The sequence below is a fragment of the Neopelma chrysocephalum genome, unplaced genomic scaffold (genome assembly GCF_003984885.1).
Source record: "Neopelma chrysocephalum unplaced genomic scaffold, ASM398488v2 Primary Assembly neopelma1_226, whole genome shotgun sequence".
Classification (NCBI taxonomy): Eukaryota; Metazoa; Chordata; class Aves; order Passeriformes; family Pipridae; genus Neopelma; species Neopelma chrysocephalum.
The window spans coordinates 353,139-370,258 of NW_020897888.1; the positions used below are offsets into that span (position 1 = coordinate 353,139).

The window sequence follows — 17,120 nt, forward strand, 5'->3', positions numbered from 1 at the left end:
GAGACCCCACAAAACCCCACACGGGGAGCGTTAACCCTGTCCCCTCTCACTTCAGAAATGACGAGAGCAGGAGCAGCTTTTCCTGCCTTTACTGCGGAACTCTCTGGGTGATTCTCATGCAATTCAGGGAGTTTCATCGAATTCCTGAGCTGGAAGGGACCCACGAGGACCATCCAGTCCAACTCCTGGCCCTGCACACACACCCCAACAATCCCACCCTGTCCCTGAGAACGTTGTCCAAACACTCCCTGAGCTCTGGCAGCCTTGGGGCCATGACCACTGCCCTCTGGGGGAAGAATCTTTTCCTGAGATCCAACCTAACTCTACCCTGACACAGCTCCAGCCGTTCCCTCGGGTCCTGTCACTGGTCACAGGAGCAGAGATGGGAGCTGCCCCTTGGGAGGAGCTGTAGACCCCGGTGCGGTCAGTCCTCTGTATCCCCTTCCCTGGGCTGAACCAACGCAGTGTCCTCAGCCGCTGCTCCCGTGTCCCCTCGGCCCTGTCCGTGTCCCCTCGGGCCTATCCCGTGTCTCTTCAGGCCCGGTCCTGTCTCCGCTCTCGGGGGCGGGAGGGCTCCCGCACCGCCCGGTACAGGCACCGCGGGCCGCCACTCTGCGCGTGCTCGGCTCGTCTCAGCCGGGCACGGCCATTGGTCAACGGATGTGACAGCACCGGAGAGAAAACCAATCCGTGCCGGGTACCGGGTTACTGACAATGCCAGCAGCCAATCGCAGCGTGCAGGGGCTCATGCTGCCCGCCTTCCGGCTGGCGGGCTAGCTGGCCAATCGAAGAGCTAGAAGGCTGATTGGCAGGCTTTGCACCCAACAGCAGCATCGACGTCACGCTGGGCTCTGCCAAGCCCAAGTCCATAGGGACCGCGCGGCCCCGCCCGCCGCGCCAGCGCCGCTCCCCACCAATGAGCGGCTCCGCCCGTGACGGGCGTGCGCGCCGCCCAATCCACGCGCGCGGCGCTGGCCCCTCCCCGGGGGCGGGGCGGGGAAGGGCGAGGCGGGCGCGGCCCGGGCGGGGTCGTAGCGATGGCGGAGAGCGACTGGGACACGGTGACGGTGCTGCGCAAGAAGGGCCCGAGCGCCGCCCAGGCCAAGTCCAAGCAGGTCAGCGGGGGCAGCGCCGGGCAGCGCGGGGGCTGCGGGGTCGGGGCCGGGCCTGGCGCGGCCGAGGCGGCGGCTCCGAGCTGCGCCGCGCTCAACCCGCACTTTCGCTCTCTCCTCAGGCGATCTTGGCGGCCCAGCGGCGCGGGGAGGACGTGGAGACCTCTAAGAAGTGTGGGTATCACGCAGGGGGGGGCCCGGCCCGGCCCGACCTGGGGCGGCCCCGGGGGCGGCTGCCTGTGGTGGTGGGGGGGCAGGAGGCGGCACCGCCCGGCTGAGCCGGCGGCCTGAGCTGGGCCTAACGCAGAGACCCGAGACCCCCGCGCGCCTCGGGAGCGCGGATAACCCCCCCTGAGGTTCTGGTGGCCCAGAGCACAGCCCCGGCTGGTTTCTGCAGAGATCTTGTGAGAGCTCTTCTGGTCGCAAAACTTAAGCTCCCCAGTTTTGCAGCTTATTTCTGTTGAGAGATTGAATGGTTGTTTATTTTCCTGTGGCGCTTCTCTGTAAAAATCCCTTGTTTCCTGTCTGAAGTAAATCCCCAGGTTCTCTCACTGTAGGGAGGAGATTCTGATGGTTGAAAATAAATAAAGAGATGGTTCTTGAAGGAAGTTTAGTCAGCTGTGTCGAGACACTGAATGTCAAAGACTAATGTGAGACAAAGGATCCAACTTAAGACTTAAATACTGTAAAATGAAACAAAACAAACAATGTGATTTTGGACCTCAGGGTTTCAGTGAAGCTAAGTGCAGTTAGAATTTACTTATAAAAGGCATCAGAAAATTGGTTAAAAGACCCTTATTTGTGCTGCCTCATACCTGAGCAAACAAGATTCAACTTCAAGTATTAACCCCCCTATGCTGCAGCACAAACATGTGTCTGGAGTGAAGTTTGAGTATTAAATCCCGAAGGAAAAGCAAGCTCTGGCCTGTCTGGAGAGAAGTTCAGGTGTAAAGTAGAGAAAGGAGCCTCTGGAGGCCTGTGCTCTGCACAGCACCATGAACAGGGCTGCCCTGATGGGCAGGATCTGGGTGAGATCAGTGCTGATGTTGGCATGTTGTAATCCTGACAGCTCTCTGGGATCCTGAGCAGCTGAGGGCTTGGAAAAAGCCCTTTGATACTTTTTGGCACAGCTCTGAGCCTTGATTTGTTTGTCCTTGGTTGTTTTTTTGTTCTCTCTTGGAATAACAGGGGCAGCAGGCCAGAACAAACAACACTTCATTACAAAGAACACGGCCAAGCTTGACCGTGAAACAGAGGAGCTGCACCATGACAGAGTTTCCCTGGAGGTGGGCAAAGTGATCCAGCAGGGCCGGCAGAGCAAGGGCCTCACGCAGAAGGACCTGGCCACGGTGAGGGGGACCTAGGGCAGGGTTGGCACCTGTGGGTGAGGGTGGGCACCTTTTCTGTCCCCCGTGGGCAGCTGCAGTGGGATGGTGTCATGGGCAGGAAGTTTGGGGAGTGCAGCATCTCTGGTGTCTGATCTCCCGGTGCCTTCAGTTGTCTGGGAAGTGTTTCAGGGTTTGTCTGTGCAGCCCTTGAGCCCCAGCTTGGAGGCAGAGCCTGCTGTGGCTGCTGAGCTGGGAGGTGGGAGGCTGCTCCTCCCCCCCCTCCCCCGGCAGCTTCACCAGTCTCAGGGGTTTGTACCATTGGGGCTGAGCAGCGAGAGCTCGCTGCTGTCTGAAGGAACAGCAGTGCCTGGTGTTCCTGCTCCTCGTGGGAGGGAGGGAGGTTGCAGTCTGTCCAAGATGGATGTTACCCGTGCAGGGAGGTGCCAGTGGGGATGGAGTCAGCCTGGGAGCAGCATTTGATCATCTGTCTGTCATAATCCTGTTCTTTACCTGTGTGAGTCCTGGGGGGCTGCTACTGAGCATTTGCTGTGTTTGAGACTCATCCTCCCTTTTTAGAAAATCAATGAAAAACCACAAGTTATCGCTGACTATGAGTCGGGACGAGCGATCCCCAACAACCAGGTCATGGGCAAGATCGAGAGAGCCATCGGTGAGCAGAGGGAGACTCGATGCTTCCAGGGCCTGGGAGGGATGTGGAGGTTATTGTGGGTGTGGTGCCATGTGTGTTCTGATAAAACCTGGGTCTGCTGATTGAACCAGAACTGGGAGCTCTTGTCCTTTGTCTACACCTTCATGCATGGGGCCATGTCCTGGGGATCACCCCTGTGTGCTTCCCCCCTAAACCAGCGAGATGCTGAGACCCACGGAGGCCTGAGGGCACTTGAGGAAGGATTTAGTGTTGGTGTTACTGTCCTGGGCCAGTTCAGATCCCATTTCCTAGGAGGACAGTTGGTCTTGTTTGAAGTTGGTCTGGTGCTCCTAGAAACTAAAGTAGGATTCTCCCGGACTCTGGTTCCCCTGCCCTCTTTTTCTGGATGCTCTCTTCCTTATAGCCAAAATTGAAGGAAATAAAGTTACTGGGTGAATGATTGAGTGCTGATGGTGGTGGTCTTCTTTGTCTTCTAGGCCTCAAACTGCGTGGGAAGGACATTGGAAAACCGCTGGAAACCGGACCCAAAGGGAAATGACAACAAAGCCTCGAAATCAGTTTGTTCAGACTGATCTGGCCCGGCTGGTTCTCCTCAAACACTCTGCTTATTGCCAAGCTGAACAAGAGGGTTTCAGACTTGCTTTGGGGGGGAACTCTGCCGAATCTGTACCTGCTGTAAAAAGGCAACCTTAAAGAAGCAATTTTCCTGATGTTTGTTTTTCCTTCCTCCTTTTCAGAGATTGAGGATCTAAACTCCCCCAAAAACCCAGACCCTGCCTCTGATTTGCCAGAAAACATGTGCATTGTGATGTTAGCAGCAGCTGATGTTAAGGCACTTAGGGTGGTCTGAAATGTGATCATTTAATTAGAACAGTTTGGGGGACGGGTGGGATATATTATATATAAATAATTTGAGAGAGTTGGGGCTTGATCAGAAATGATGACTCAGTTGCTATATCTCAATGAGTTTTGTTTGTTCCTTCCAGCCTGTTTTAAAGAGATCTATAATAAAGTTTGATACCCTTCAATTGCCCAGGGGAGCTGCTGCATGTGCCCAGCTGGTAGCAAATGTTGTGGCTGGGCATGCCTGGAGCTGTAGCACCTGTTCCTTCTGGGATTGTAATCAAAGGGACACCTAGGCTGCCTGGGATGAGGGCCAGCACTGTCCCAGCCTCCCCGGCTGTGTCACTCCTCCCCCCTGGGGGAGGGCTGCAGCTTGGCTGGCAGCCCAGGGATGGAGTCAGTGCTGTGGAGGAGAGGGGAGGTGTTGGGGTTCTGCAGAGCCAGGCAGGTGCACTTATGGGTGAAGTCTGAGCCCTCCTTACCCAGCTCTGCTGGGGGTTCATTCCTGCAGGCAGGACAGGGCTGTGGGATGGTGCTCTGAGGCATCACCTAAGGGGGACACAGCTGGGTGACAGGGAAACAGGCTCTGGTGACACCCTGGGAAAGCAGGACACCCCAGTGTCCTCTGACTAGGTGTGGGGGGCTGGTTGGGGCAGGACCCTGGTGGGCTGCTCGTTGTGCAGGGGCTGAGCCAGGTTGTGTGTGGGGGGCAAGTTTGGCCCTGGGCTGCTTCGGAGCTCACAGTGATAAGGTGTGAGAGCTGGGGGGAGGGAGAGGTCCCAGGCTGGGGAGATCTGGTGCAGGGTGGGGGCCCAGGCCCTGAGCCCAGCCTGTGCCTCAGGAACTTTTTTGGGTTTTCCAGTGACATTTAAAGGCAAAATGTCGAGAGTCCTACAAGGTGTATGGGCAGGAGGTGGGCATCTGTACACTGAAGTCAGGGCTGCCTGGCGCCCCCCACTCTGCTCCTTCCTGCTCACCCTCCTCAGAGCCCCCCTCCCCAAAACCAGCAGAAATACTGGGCTTCCTGCTCGTGGGGACTCTGCCCTGGAAGCTCTTGTGCTTCATCCTGGGTGTGGAAAGTGGCTCATGCCCCATGCAGCATCTGCTGCTCTTTCCAGCTCTGGGGACCAGGACCCCACACTTCACCCCCTGCTTGGACAAGGACGGTCGCTGGAAGAACTGCTGCCAGCGCCTGCCAAAGCACAGGCACATTGCTCTGTCTTGGAAGATCATGTTACAAACAACAAAAATGCTTTTCCCGAGCACTTGGAGGTAGTGGCAGCAGTGTGCCTCTGCGGGGCCGGCAGCCCAGGTGGTGCCACGGCAGCTCCCTGGTGCTGGGGGCAGAGAGCCGGCGGCTGCTGGAGTGTGGGATCTGGCTGAGGAATGGTTTGCCTGGTGGGAGTGGGCAATTTCTGCTGCTGGCTGATAATTTCAAGCCTCATCCCCCTCCCTTGGCACTGGAGATATAATGACCTTGTCCTGCAAAGAAAGGTAAGTGGGAATCGGTGGCAAACGTAGGCTGTCTGCTGTGAGAGACCAGGATTTCTTCCAGGCTGTAGTGGAGAGAACCCCTGTGCCAGCCCCCCATGACCCCAGCAGAGGAAACCCCAAGTGCACCCAGGGGGCTCCACATCCTCTGTTGGGATCCCTCCTGGGGCTGGGGGCTCTGCCATGGTCCATGTGGCACCAGGCCTGTCCAAGGGACCCACAGCTTAAGCTGCCTCTCGTGGATTTGGTTGCTGGCTGGGTGAGGATGAGCCACGTTTGCCAGACCCCCTTCTCACAGGGCTCTGGGGTAGGAGCACACTCAGCTCTTTCCGGAGCAGCTGCCTGGCAGCAGCAGTGTTTCTAGGTCAGTCCTACAGCTCTGGGCCACTCCTTTACCAACAAGCAGATAAGAGGCAGAGCCCTTTGCTCCCTGTTGCGTTGGTGGAGTGCAGTGTCAGGAGGAGCCTGCCAGCATTTGCTGAGCTTTTAGGAAAATGCTGTTTTGGTGCAGTTGGGGTAATCAGGAAAGTCCTTCACCCTGTCCTTACATCTCGAAAGGTGATGTTGTCAAAGCCCTGGGGAGTGTCAGTCTCCGCTGGTGTCCTGCTTGCCAGCCCTTGCTGCTTCAGCCAGTACCAGCCCCCAGTAGCCACCAGCGTAACAATGATGAGGGCCAGGAGCAGACCCAGCACCACCTCTGCCACGAAGCTGCCTGAGGGTTTCTCTGCAGTGAGAGAAGGGAGAGGAGATGCTGCCAGGCTTGACCCGCCACCCAGAGAGCTGCCTCCAGCCTTGGCCCAGCACCCTGAGCAGTGCTGGGATGACCTTTTACAGCCAGAACCGCCCCCCCCTCCCCGCACCTTCCACTGGCTCCTCCGGGGTAGAATGGCAGCCCACCCCAGCACTGTACACAATATCATCCAGTGCCACTGTCCCCTCCAACGGCCACCTCCGTGTGGTGATCTCAAAGATGATCTGTGAGGGAAGGCGGGATCTGACGCACCCCTGCAGGGTACCCAGCACCCCCGCTGGGCACCTTGCACCCCAGGGTGTCCTCACTGACCTGGAACTCGCTGGGGCTCTGCACAGGCACCATGCTGCCCTGCCAGCCCCGGCTGTGGTGTCCCTCCACACTCCACACCGTGCGCTGCCCTGCTGTGCTGTGCAGCATCACCCGCAGCTCCCCACTGGCTGTAAGGGGGGGGACACAGGCACCGTGGCATCACTGACCACCCAAAGCCCCCAAAAGTCATGGGGCCCTCCCTGCCATACCATCCTCCATTGTGGCAGCAGCACCCACCAGTAACAGGCCATCCCCACCCAGCTGGAGCTGAACCAGAGTGTCCATGGTCCTATGGGTGGGGAGGGAGTTTGCAGCTCCCAATCAAGCCCCCTGCTCCCACTGCGGGGTCATGATGCCCTCCCCAGGGACAGCACCTCCTCCCCACCCCTGTGGTGCTCACAGAGGTGCTCTGGGATGTCCATGTGGTACCAGAACCGCAGGCAGGAGTCAGTGGCAGCAGGCAGGGGCTGGCTCTCCAGCAGGGCACTGGTGCCCCCTGCACCCAGCACACTGGTGTCGAAGTGCACATAGTGACCTGGGCAGGCAGGGACAGAGCACAGGGTGTCTTCCAGTCCTGCAGCCCACCCCGCTTGCCCCACTCCACCCCAAAATGCCCAGAGTAATGCCTGGAGGATGGCACCTCACAGCCCTGCACCTCACTGCCTTTGGGACCGAGCTGTCCCTTCCAGGCAAGGAGGGGACAGGGATGCTGAGGAGCCAGGCCCCCCAGGAAGTACTGGGGTGACCCCATGCATCCCCATCTCCTCTTCCTCCCTCTGGCCATGCTATGGTGCCCAGGCAGGGATGGGTTTCCTACCATTCCTTGTGCCCAGGGTGTGATCCTGCTCAGGGCCGGGGTACTTGGCTAGGGGGACCCCGCTCTTCCAGCCCCAGGCAAAGCTGTGCAGGTGGGGGTCCGAGGGGCTGCTCCAGCCACACATGTCCTGCTCGAAGTCACAGGATGCTGGGAGGAAAGGGGGGCTGTGAGACACCCACTGCTGCCTGGCAGGAGATGGAGCATCCGGGGGCAGGGGGCAGCCACCAGCCCTCTTCCCACCACTGCCAGCTTTGGGCCAGACCAAGCTGAGTGCAGGAGCAGAGTGTCCGGATGGAAGGGACGGGCTGTCCCCACACCCATGGTTGTGTACCCCCGTGGGATGTCCCATCTCCCCCATCTGGTCCATGGTGCCTCCCTGGGGTGGGCTCTCACCTGGCTCAGGGCAGGCTGCGTCCGACACGTGCAGGTCGTCCAGCGCAATGTACCCATGGTCACCCCCAGCTCCCACTGCCTCGAACACCACCTGGGCAGGGTGGCATGCTGAGGCTGGCAGTCAACCCTCATCACCCCTAGCTGTCCCCGGCACCCTGCCCTGTCTCACCTGCCAGTCCCCATCAGGCTGGACGGTGCCGTGGCCGCGGTGCCAGCGACTCCCCTCCATGGTGCTCACACTCAGCACCTTCCTCCGCACCCCGCTCTGCTCCACAAACACCTCAAGGGAGCCTGCCCAGGGCACCCGCCATGGAGGAGGGGTCCAGGGCTGTGCTGTGCAGGACCCCCTTCCTCTGGAGGTGCCCAAAGGGGTCTCGGGGGGGGTGGTGCTCACCTGGGGTCCCGGCGCTCAGCTGGTACCAGAAGGCCAGGCACTGGACGGGCACAGAGGGCTGGTAGGGCTGGGAGGTGAGGACAGCCCTGTGCCCTGTAGGCAGGGAGTCCCTGCCCATGCTCACCACCATGTAATGACCTGGGGGAGAGAAGTCCCCACGCCATGGTCCTTGCTCAGCCCTGCTGGAGGGCCCTAGAGGACCGCTGGGTCTGGGGTTTCTGCCCAGGTTGAGGAGTCTCCCCAGTTTGGGGACCTCCCCAGGACTGGGGAGCCCTGGGGCTGGGAAACTCTGGGTTTGGAGAGTTCCAGGCTTGGGGAGCCCTGTACAGGATTGCCTTCCGCACATCCTGGGCAGGCAGGGAGGGCAGGCAGGACACAGGGTGGGCAGGCAGAGCTGATGTGGTGACAGGCAGGACACTCAGAGCAGACAGGGAGGGCAGGAAGGCAGGGAGAGAGGGCAGGGAAACAGGCAGAGAGGGCAGGGAGGCAGGCAGAACAGTGCAGGCAGGGAGGCAGCAGGGCTCCCCGAGCCCCAGGCTGTCGTGGCCCTGTACCTGTGGCGGTGCCGGTGGTGTGATCGGCTGCGGGGCCGGCAGTGGTGCCGGTGCCGTTGCTCTGTCGCTGCCAGGTGCCCTGCCCGCTGGCTGCCAGTCCACAGCCCTCTGCCTCAAAGGAGCAGGAGAGCTCGGCCCCACAGGGTCCCGGTGTCAGCGCCAGGTCGTCCAGCCCCACGTCCCCCAGGAACCCATCCCGCAGCACCTCAAAGGCCACCTGCCAGCCAGGCAGTGGTGTCAGACAGCCCCGTGCCTCCTTGGTGCCAGGGACACAGAAGGGTCTGGTCCTCACCCTGTATGGCTTTTGGCCCGTGGCGGGCAATGTTGCCCATGCCCGGTGCCAGATGCTGCCCTGGGTCCCCCGGCAGGTCCACAGCACTGTCTCCTCCTCTCCCTCTGGCTGCAGTTTGAGGTTCAGGGTGCCTAAGCAAGGGGTGGGGGCCAGCCATCCAGCACCTGCTGTCCCCACAGTGGAGCCGGCTTGGGGCATCCCCGTGAGGACTCCAGGGGGCACGTACCAATCTGTGGGCCAGCCAGGAGGTACCAGAAGGAGAGACAGCGTGGGGCAGCAGCAGGGTCTTGGCGGGATGTGATGAGCTGTGCCCGTTGCCCGCGGCTCCACAGCGCAGAGGGGTCCACAGACAAGAAGTAGCCTGAGTGTTGGGGACAGCCAGGGTGGAGGGAACATGGATGTGAGTGCTCTGAGCTGTGCCCACATCACCCATACCCCAACTGGGCTCTTCCAGGCTGCTCCAGGCAAGCTCACTCCACAGGTATGGGGCTGCTGGAGTGTACAGGGCGTGTCTTGGCCTGTGCCAAGATGGGAGGGAAGTGGGGTGCCCTGGGATCCCCCAAAGAGCAGCCAGCCTCTTACCTGAGCCGGTGGTGTGGTCAGAGCCCTGTCCCTGCCCCATGCTGCGGACCCATTTGAAGTCACTAGATTGATCCTGGTACCAGCCGCACATGTCCCTCTCAAAGCTGCAGGTCAGCTCTGGCCACAGAGATGTGGTGGAAGTGAGGTGGAAGGGGATAAGGCACTCCAGAAGCAAACGGGTCCCCCTGTTCCCTCTGCTCTCCCGCCCCATTCTTCAGATTCACCCCATGCAGGTGTCCCAGGTCAGAGCAGGTTGTGGCTTCCGCACCATGGTCCTGTCCCTGGACAGGGTGACGGCTGCCAGGCAGCCCCTATGGGGGGACTCTGGGGTCACTGTCCCTGCCCACGTGCCCCTGGCCATACCTGCAGCTGTGGGTGCCACCACACCGAGGTAGCACTGCTCGAACGTCACGTTGTCAACGCCAACACTTGCCGAATCCTGCAGATCCACCAGCGCCAGCAGCTCGACCTGGAGGCACCAGCCATGAGCCCGGGGTGCCTGGCAGCACTGGCAGTGCCCCACTGAAAGACCCCCCCGGCTGGTCCCTGTGTCCCTGGCACACCTGGAATGGCCGGCTCCTCTCTCCCAGGGGGACACGGACACGTTCCCCGGCTGTGTCGCCACGACCCTGCGTGAGCCAGGCCAGCTGGGTGGTGCCAGTGGTGTGATCCAGGATGCGGACAGCAAGGAAGCCTGGCATGAGAGGTGGTGCAGAGGCTGTGGGCACCCAAAACTCCTGGCCACCCTGTAGGAGTCCCCCACAGCCCTGGCCCACGGTCACAGGAGACAGGGACGGGGACAGGGATGGCCCAGCTTCAGGATGGTGTGATGTGGCAAAATGGGGCTGGGAAAGGCAGCAAAGGCAGGTGGGCATGGGGGCCTCTGCATGGGGTGAGTTCTAGGGGCAGGGAGCAGGCAGGGCACCCCAGGGGTGTACAGGGGGTTACCTTGGGGGCCACTCTGGATGCAGTAGCTCATCTCCATGGTGCAGGTGGGGCCAGAGGGGCCCAGCAGAGGAGTTCGTGCCTTTGCAGCACCCACCATCTGTCCTTCTCCTTCCTGGAGGGCCAGGAAAGACCCTGGGCACAGAAACACCCTGTGAGGTCAGGGCTAGAATCCCACATCCACAGTAGCACCCCTAGCCCAGCATCCTGCCTGGGCATCACCCCCTGTCGTGCAGTGGTATCCACCCACCCCAGTAGGGTGGGAGCAGGAGTCCCTGCTCTGGGGCTCCCACAGTGCTGGGGACTGAAGAGCATTGTCAGGGCAGTGGGAACAGCCTCACCTGTGAGGAAGGTGTTGTGCTCAGTGAGCCTCTGCAGACCCCAGCGCAGGTGCCCCACACTGACATCGTGCCAGCCCCCAGCCCCTGACTCGAAGGTTGTTGCCCCTGCAAAGTCAAAGAATCACAGAATCCCAGACTGATTTGGGTTGGAAGGGACCTTAAAGTCCACCTCATTCCACTCCCTGCCATGGGGGGTCTATTTTCCACTAGACCAGGTTGTTTCAAGCCCCATCCAACCTGGCCTTGAACACTTCCAGGAATGGGGCAGCCACAGCTTCTCTGGGCAACCCAAAACTCCAGGCTCAGCCTCGCCGGGCCACTGCACTCCTGGGGGCTGTACAGGCACCCATGTGCCCCGGCCGTTCCAGCCTGTGTCCCTCCAATGCCTGGTCCCCTGCACTGCAGGGTTCCTGGGGTACCACTGCTCCCCTCGGCTCTCACCGCAGTGCTTCTCATCGGAGCCGTCGGTGCACGTATCGTTGAAGTCACAGACCAGCTCTGCAGCGATGCAGCCCCCGCTGTCACAGGCCACCTCCCCTGCTGCACAGGGACTGGCACCTCCCTGGCTCAGCAGCGTGACTGGAGACTGCCCTGATGGTGAAACACCCCAGGATGGAGAGCGGTAGTGAGAGGGCTCAGCAACAGCATTGGTGTCACCCTTTCAAGCCTCAGTCCCCTGTCCCCAGGCACCTTCCTGGCTCTCCATTTCCCCCACTCTGTCCCATTCTGTCCTATCCCATCCCACCCCATCCCACCCCATCCCATCTCATCCCATCGCTGCTGCCACCACATGAAGGGGATCCAGGGCCTGGTGAGAGCTGCTTGTGTGACATGTTTTGGCACAGGGGATGGAGTGTCACAGCCACAGTAGAAGGACACCAATGTCCCAGGGCAAGTGCTTGCTGTGCAGCACCCAGGACGGTCCTATGATGAGCAGAGGGACAGGCAGACTCCATGCTGGGTCCTTTAGGGACGGTGACACGGGCACAGACACGTGGGACTGGCTGCCCACACTGGAGCAGGGTAAGGGATGCAGCTCACCCTGCTCCTTCACACAGCCCGGTGACAGGATCAGGTCATCGATGGCCACAGTGCCCCCGCTGCCAGCCACCCCCTCGATCAGCACCTGCAGAGAAGCACCATGCCAGCAACATCACCATGGGGTCCTGCGCAGTATGGGGGGACTGGGGTGACACCAGGGAGCTGTGGGATGGGGGAGCCGGCACCTGTTATGGGCTGACACACTTCCCCCAGGAAGGGACTTGGTGGGAGCAGGGGCTGACAGGGGTGTACAGGGTGGGCTGGCAGGGCCATATTGGGCTTAGGGGGATGGTGCTGCCCCTGCACGCAGCTGTGGCCTGCAGATGCCTGGGATACCACAGGGGTGCCATCAGGGTGCCCCCAGGGTGTCTTTGGGGTGCCCTCCAGGCTCAGCTGGGAGCGGGCAGGGTTGTGTCGGTGGCAGGGGGGGACAGGAGCCAGGACAGTGGGAAGGCATGGATGGGCAGTGCGGATGAAGACACTCCAACCACCTTCCATTTCCAGTGGGGTGGTCCTGGGCTAGGGGCTGGTATGGAGATTTGGAGGTGTGGGCATAAGGACATGGGGGTGGCATGTGCCAGCACCAGAGGCTCAGTTCTGGTTCCCAGTTCAGCCCTGGTCCCATGAGTGCCCACTTGGACTGGCCCTGTGCCCCTCACCCTGCAGGCAGCCCAGCTCCCCCCAGTATGGAACCAGCCCACCTTGAAGGCCTCTGTCACATTGAAGTCCACTCTCTCTCGGACCCAGCAGCTGCCCATGTCCCCTGTCCTCTCCCTCACCAGCTGCTTGATGGAGTTGGTCACATAGAAGATGCTGAGGTTACTGCTGGCCGAGCCGTGGAGGTGGCAGTATAGCACGAGCTGGGGTTGAGGGAGGGCCGAGTTTCAGGGCAGGGTCACACAGGCCCCTGTGCCCCACAGGACGCTCACAGAGGTAGGGCCGGAGGAGCTCAGAGCTCCCAGGGGACACTGGGAGCTGCCACCATATGAAGGGGACCCAGGGCCTGGTGAGAGCTGCTTGTGTGACACGTCACCAAAACATTCCCAAAAACCTGCTGCCCATCCCCAGCAATGGCTGACTGCAGCCCCAGCCCCACGAGGGACCCCACAGCTGGGGACTCCATGTCCAGCCACCATCGTGCCCACACAGGCAGTGACACAAGGCCTCAGCTGTGACTCACAGAGCAGGAATTAGTGGCCTGGAAAGTGGGGCTGCTGAGCTGAGCTGTGCCGCTGGCCCCCGTGTTGGGGGCACTGTCCACGTGGAGGAAAAACCCTGTGGGAGACACCGGGAAGGGGCTGAGTGGAGCCAGGCAGGTGTGTGAGTGCAGGACACCTCTGTCCTGGCACAGCTTTGAGCAGAGCCCAGGTGTGTGTCACCCCAGGGCACGTCCAGCCCAGGACCTGTGGTGGGGGACATGTGTCATACCAGCCCTGCTGTTGGTGCTGTGGTCCCGGGTGGGGAAGCCATACAAGGTGCCCAGGTTCAGGCTTGTGTTCCTGTCCCACGATGGTGACCCAGGCTCTGCCTCCCAGTCGCAGAGATCATGCTCAAAGGAGCAGTTGGTGAAGGACTCTGTGGGGAGAAGGGGCAGCTGTGACCCAGGGACGGGAGTCCCAGCCCTCTCATGGACAGGTAATGGGCTGGGCTGATGCTACCCCTCTACAAACCCTCGGGGTGATTTTGTCCCCCCCTGGCTGCACAGCTGTGGGGCAGACCTGGGCGGACCCCTGCCAGCCCACAGCACAGCTTTTCCCCACCAAGGCAGAGCCACAGTCCATCCGTGTGGTCAGGGAGCTGGTGGGCAGGACCCCCTCCCGGGGCCAGGGCTGCTCACTGCAGCTTGTCGTGTCCTCGTCCGAGCCGTCCCCGCAGTCGTCGGTGCCGTCGCAGAGGCGGTGCTGTGCCACGCAGGAGCCGCGGCTGCAGCGGATCTCCTCGGCCCCGCAGTCCTGCTGCCCGGGCCCTGGGGCGGGGGAACACGCGTCAGCAAGTGGCTGGCCCCACAGGGGCGTGGTGGGCACTCCCACATCTTTCCCTGGGGTGGCTCAAGGGACAGGTTTTCACTGTCCACCCCATGCCAGGGCACAGTGCCTCAAGACACAGTGGGCAATGGGAGAGCTCCCCTGGGGTGCAAAGCCCCACCCAATTCCCCCGAGACCCTGTCTCATATATCAGCAGATGTGGGACTCACCTGGCAAGCCACAGTTCCTGAAGATGATGTCATCGAGTGCCACCTCTGCCCCGCAGGCGGGTGGTTGTGTCAGAGAGAAGATAAGCTGTGATGGGAGGACAGGGATGGCATGAGCTGCCTGGGTCCCCTGGGCTCCTGGAGCACATTCCAGCTCCTCTGGCCCCAGCCTGGAGGGACAGTACCTGGGTACCGACACTGTCTCACCTGGAACTGCCCCGCGATCCGGCCCAGGTAGGCAACCAGCTGGTGCCAGCCCTTGCTGCTGTGCTCAGGGCTCTGCCACAGCCCCACCACCTCGTCCCTGTATGCCACGTCCAGGCGCAGCACCGGCTGCTCCATCTCATTGAGCCCTGCAGGGAGCCCCAGAAGTGCCCTTGGCACTGGGCATCCCAGGGGCCCTGCCAGCTCTGGGGACTGGAGCTGGGACTCCTGGGTTCCACCAGCTCTGTGTGTGGAGTGTGGAAGAGGCAAGTGGGATGGCAAGGACTGCCTTGCCATCCTGCCCCTACCGTGGGGGTCCCATCCCTCCCCACTGCCTCCCTCCCAATCCTCACTGCCCTGTGCCTGGTACTCGATGCTGTCTGTGCCTACCTTGGGTGCCCTCACAGCTTCCTGAGAGGTGGTACCAGGCTCTGATCTCACATGTGGCAGCTGCTTCCTGCATCTCTGGTGACCTGAGCCAGGCTGTGGCCACAGTCTTTGTAGGGGGGGACACAGTCACCAAGAACGAGCCTGAGGAGGGCACAGAGCAGAGGAGGGACTGCAGCCCCATGGGATGGCACAGGAGCTCTGCCAACACCAATCCTGCCCCTCCACAGGTCTGCTCCATCCCCTGCACCCTACAAGGGTGGGTGTCCTGGCACCCTGACTCGAGGGCACCCACAGCCCAGCAGGGTGGTGCCGTGGGTGCCCAGAGAGCACTCACCAGCCAAGCAGCTCCTGCTTACCCAGGTCGGTGCCCATGGTGTGGTCTGAGTGAGGCCCTGTGCCCCACGTGGCCAGGCTGGCCCGGCCCCGCACCCATCTGTATGTTGAGGTGCCCACGTCCTGCCAGCCACAGTCACCATCCTCAAAGTCACAAGTGAAGGGGGTGCCCAGCACTGCTGAGCCTCGCAGGTACCCTGAGGGTGGGCAGATGGGGGGTTCAGGGCAGCTCTGGCACCATCCTGGGGTCCTGTGCCCATCCTGGGGGACCCTGCATCCACCTTGGGCACCAGCATCACCCCGGGGACTTGCACCCACAAGACCCTCCACTCCGTCGCCTGCTGTCATCCCAGGAGCAGGGCCTGGGAGTGGGTCTGGGGAGTCTGGGCACCCACCACACTGGTTCTCGTCGGAGCAGTCACTGCAGTCGCAGACAAAGTCGCAGAGCTGCTCAGCTGCGCTGCTGCAGCTGTTGATGATCACTGACCCGCAGGGGAGGAGGGTCTTGGCTATGGGAGAGATAAGGGGGCTGAAAACCCTGCAGGGAACCAGGCATGTTGCCCACAGCAAGTGACAGAGGGCACAGGTAGCTTGCAGGGGATATTTGTCTGGGCACTCTGGTTTAGGACCCTGATGGGAGGGGGGGGCAGGTCACACTGAGCTCTTCCTTGGATGGGACCCCCTGTCACTGCCCTGGCACTCTACATGTCCCACACTGCCATCTCCCACTCTCAGCCCCACTCCTGTGTGCCCCACTCTGGCACCCTGAGCCAGAGCCCACCGGGGCACTGAGCCTGCTATATCATAGTCCCAGCCCCCATTTGGGGAGAAACAGGAAAATCTGGGCGTTTTCTGTCCCATGCTGAATAAAGCCATTGGTGATACCCAGCCCGGCACTGGGAGCTCCAGCACTTGCTCACCCTGGGAACCCCGCGTTGACCTTCACCAGCAGAGCCCAGAGGAGGTTTTGGCTGGGCTGTACCTGCCCCGGCCCCCCCAGCCCGAGCAGCAAAGCCCTCCCAAAGCTGGGGAAAACAAAGATCCCCATGGCAGCCCAGGCTGCGGAGGACCAGAGTGGAGCAGCCAGCACGTTCCCTGCCCGCGGCACAACCCCCGTGTCGGCAGAGCTCACCCAGCAGCACCAGGAAGACCAGCACCTGCCCGCCTGCAGCCATCCCTGCCTCTGCGACAGTAAAATGGAGTTCGGAGAGGCCACACCGTGAGCCCCGGGCTGGAATCTGCTCCCCAGGACCTGCCTGCTTTGGACTTCAGCCCCGCCGTTATCGGCTCCCCGGCCTGGCAGAGGGATTATGGCGAGGTTGTGCCGAGCTGGGACAACACACCATGGTCCTGCCACCCGGCACGCTTGCACTGCAGCAGCGAGCTGCCAGCCAGGTGCCCCAGGGAGACCTTCAGCTTTCCCCCACTGAACCCCTCTTCTTCAGCCCCTCTTCTCACCATGGACAAGACCCTGTTTTGACTGGGACAGGGCACAGCCGGTGACACGCACCAGCCCCTCGAGGGATGAGGCCACTTCCTGCGAAGTCAGGGATGCTGCCAGCCCTGCGGGAGAAACTGGCACCTATGCCAGGGACATGGTGGGTGCGTCAGTCCCCTGGGCTAGATCACAGGGAGAACCAGTCCCCAAGCATAAGGAGCAGTGGGAGAGCCTTTGGGTGCAGGGCACGGGCTGGCAGTGGGCTGCACCCTTGCCAGGGAGGGCAGCTGTGCTGGGGGTCAGCAATATCCAATATTCCCAATATCCCATCTAACCCTGCCCTCTGGTAGTGGGAAGCCATTCCCCCTTGTCCTACCACTCCAGGCCCTTGTCCAAAGTCCTTCTCCAGCTCTCTTGGAGCCTCTTTAGGCAGCGTGAGGCTCTAAGGTCTCCCTGGAGCCTCGGGTTTCTGAGATGCCATAAGCAGGAGCCAACCCTCACCCTGTCTGTACCACTCTGGCTGGAGGGAGCAGGTCAGCACCCAGCTCATGACTCCCACGAGGCAAAGGGGCACAACTTTGGGGCCACAATCAGGTCACTCCTGGGGCAGAACACCCCTGGCAGAGCCCCAGCAAGGGCTGATCAGCTTGGAAGAAGCGTGGCTTGGCAGCCAGAGCCTCACAGGGCACCACCAGTGC

At 61.4% G+C, this 17,120-nt stretch overlaps 2 protein-coding genes across 9 annotated transcripts; one reads left to right on the top strand and one right to left on the bottom strand.

The window, feature by feature from the left end:
- Positions 1–974: 974 nt before the first annotated feature.
- EDF1 (endothelial differentiation related factor 1) lies at positions 975–4,138 on the top strand. Of its 2 annotated transcripts, XM_027703371.1 has the most exons (5): positions 976–1,115; positions 1,235–1,286; positions 2,301–2,461; positions 3,017–3,110; positions 3,587–4,138. In XM_027703371.1, the coding sequence occupies exons 1-5, from the start codon at positions 1,038–1,040 to the stop codon at positions 3,646–3,648; spliced, it is 447 nt and encodes a 148-aa protein (XP_027559172.1). In that variant the 5' UTR covers positions 976–1,037; the 3' UTR covers positions 3,649–4,138. The 2 variants fall into 2 exon arrangements, with proteins under 2 accessions (XP_027559174.1, XP_027559172.1); XM_027703373.1 differs by lacking the exon at positions 3,017–3,110 and having other exon boundaries at positions 975–1,115.
- Positions 4,139–4,925: 787 nt separating this feature from the next.
- On the bottom strand, positions 4,926–16,790 carry MAMDC4 (MAM domain containing 4). Of its 7 annotated transcripts, none has more exons than XM_027703365.1 (30): positions 16,443–16,788; positions 16,142–16,280; positions 15,380–15,493; positions 15,008–15,181; positions 14,652–14,792; positions 14,265–14,410; positions 14,061–14,145; positions 13,638–13,832; positions 13,295–13,441; positions 13,047–13,141; positions 12,568–12,726; positions 11,867–11,951; positions 11,267–11,416; positions 10,826–10,930; positions 10,488–10,619; positions 10,103–10,233; positions 9,903–10,008; positions 9,540–9,656; positions 9,184–9,318; positions 8,958–9,088; positions 8,666–8,882; positions 8,112–8,249; positions 7,887–8,008; positions 7,718–7,808; positions 7,325–7,471; positions 6,908–7,042; positions 6,508–6,635; positions 6,305–6,419; positions 5,993–6,168; positions 4,928–5,435 (listed from the first exon to the last, which is right to left on the bottom strand). In XM_027703365.1, exons 1-30 carry the CDS (start codon positions 16,443–16,445, stop codon positions 5,388–5,390), a joined length of 3,807 nt encoding a protein of 1,268 aa, XP_027559166.1. In that variant the 5' UTR covers positions 16,446–16,788; the 3' UTR covers positions 4,928–5,387. The 7 variants fall into 7 exon arrangements, 6 of the variants coding, with proteins under 6 accessions (XP_027559169.1, XP_027559166.1, XP_027559167.1 ...); XM_027703366.1 differs by having other exon boundaries at positions 4,929–5,435; positions 13,704–13,832; positions 16,443–16,787; XM_027703368.1 differs by lacking the exon at positions 6,508–6,635 and having other exon boundaries at positions 4,926–5,435; positions 6,882–7,042; positions 16,443–16,789.
- Between the last annotated feature and the right edge of the window lie 330 nt (positions 16,791–17,120).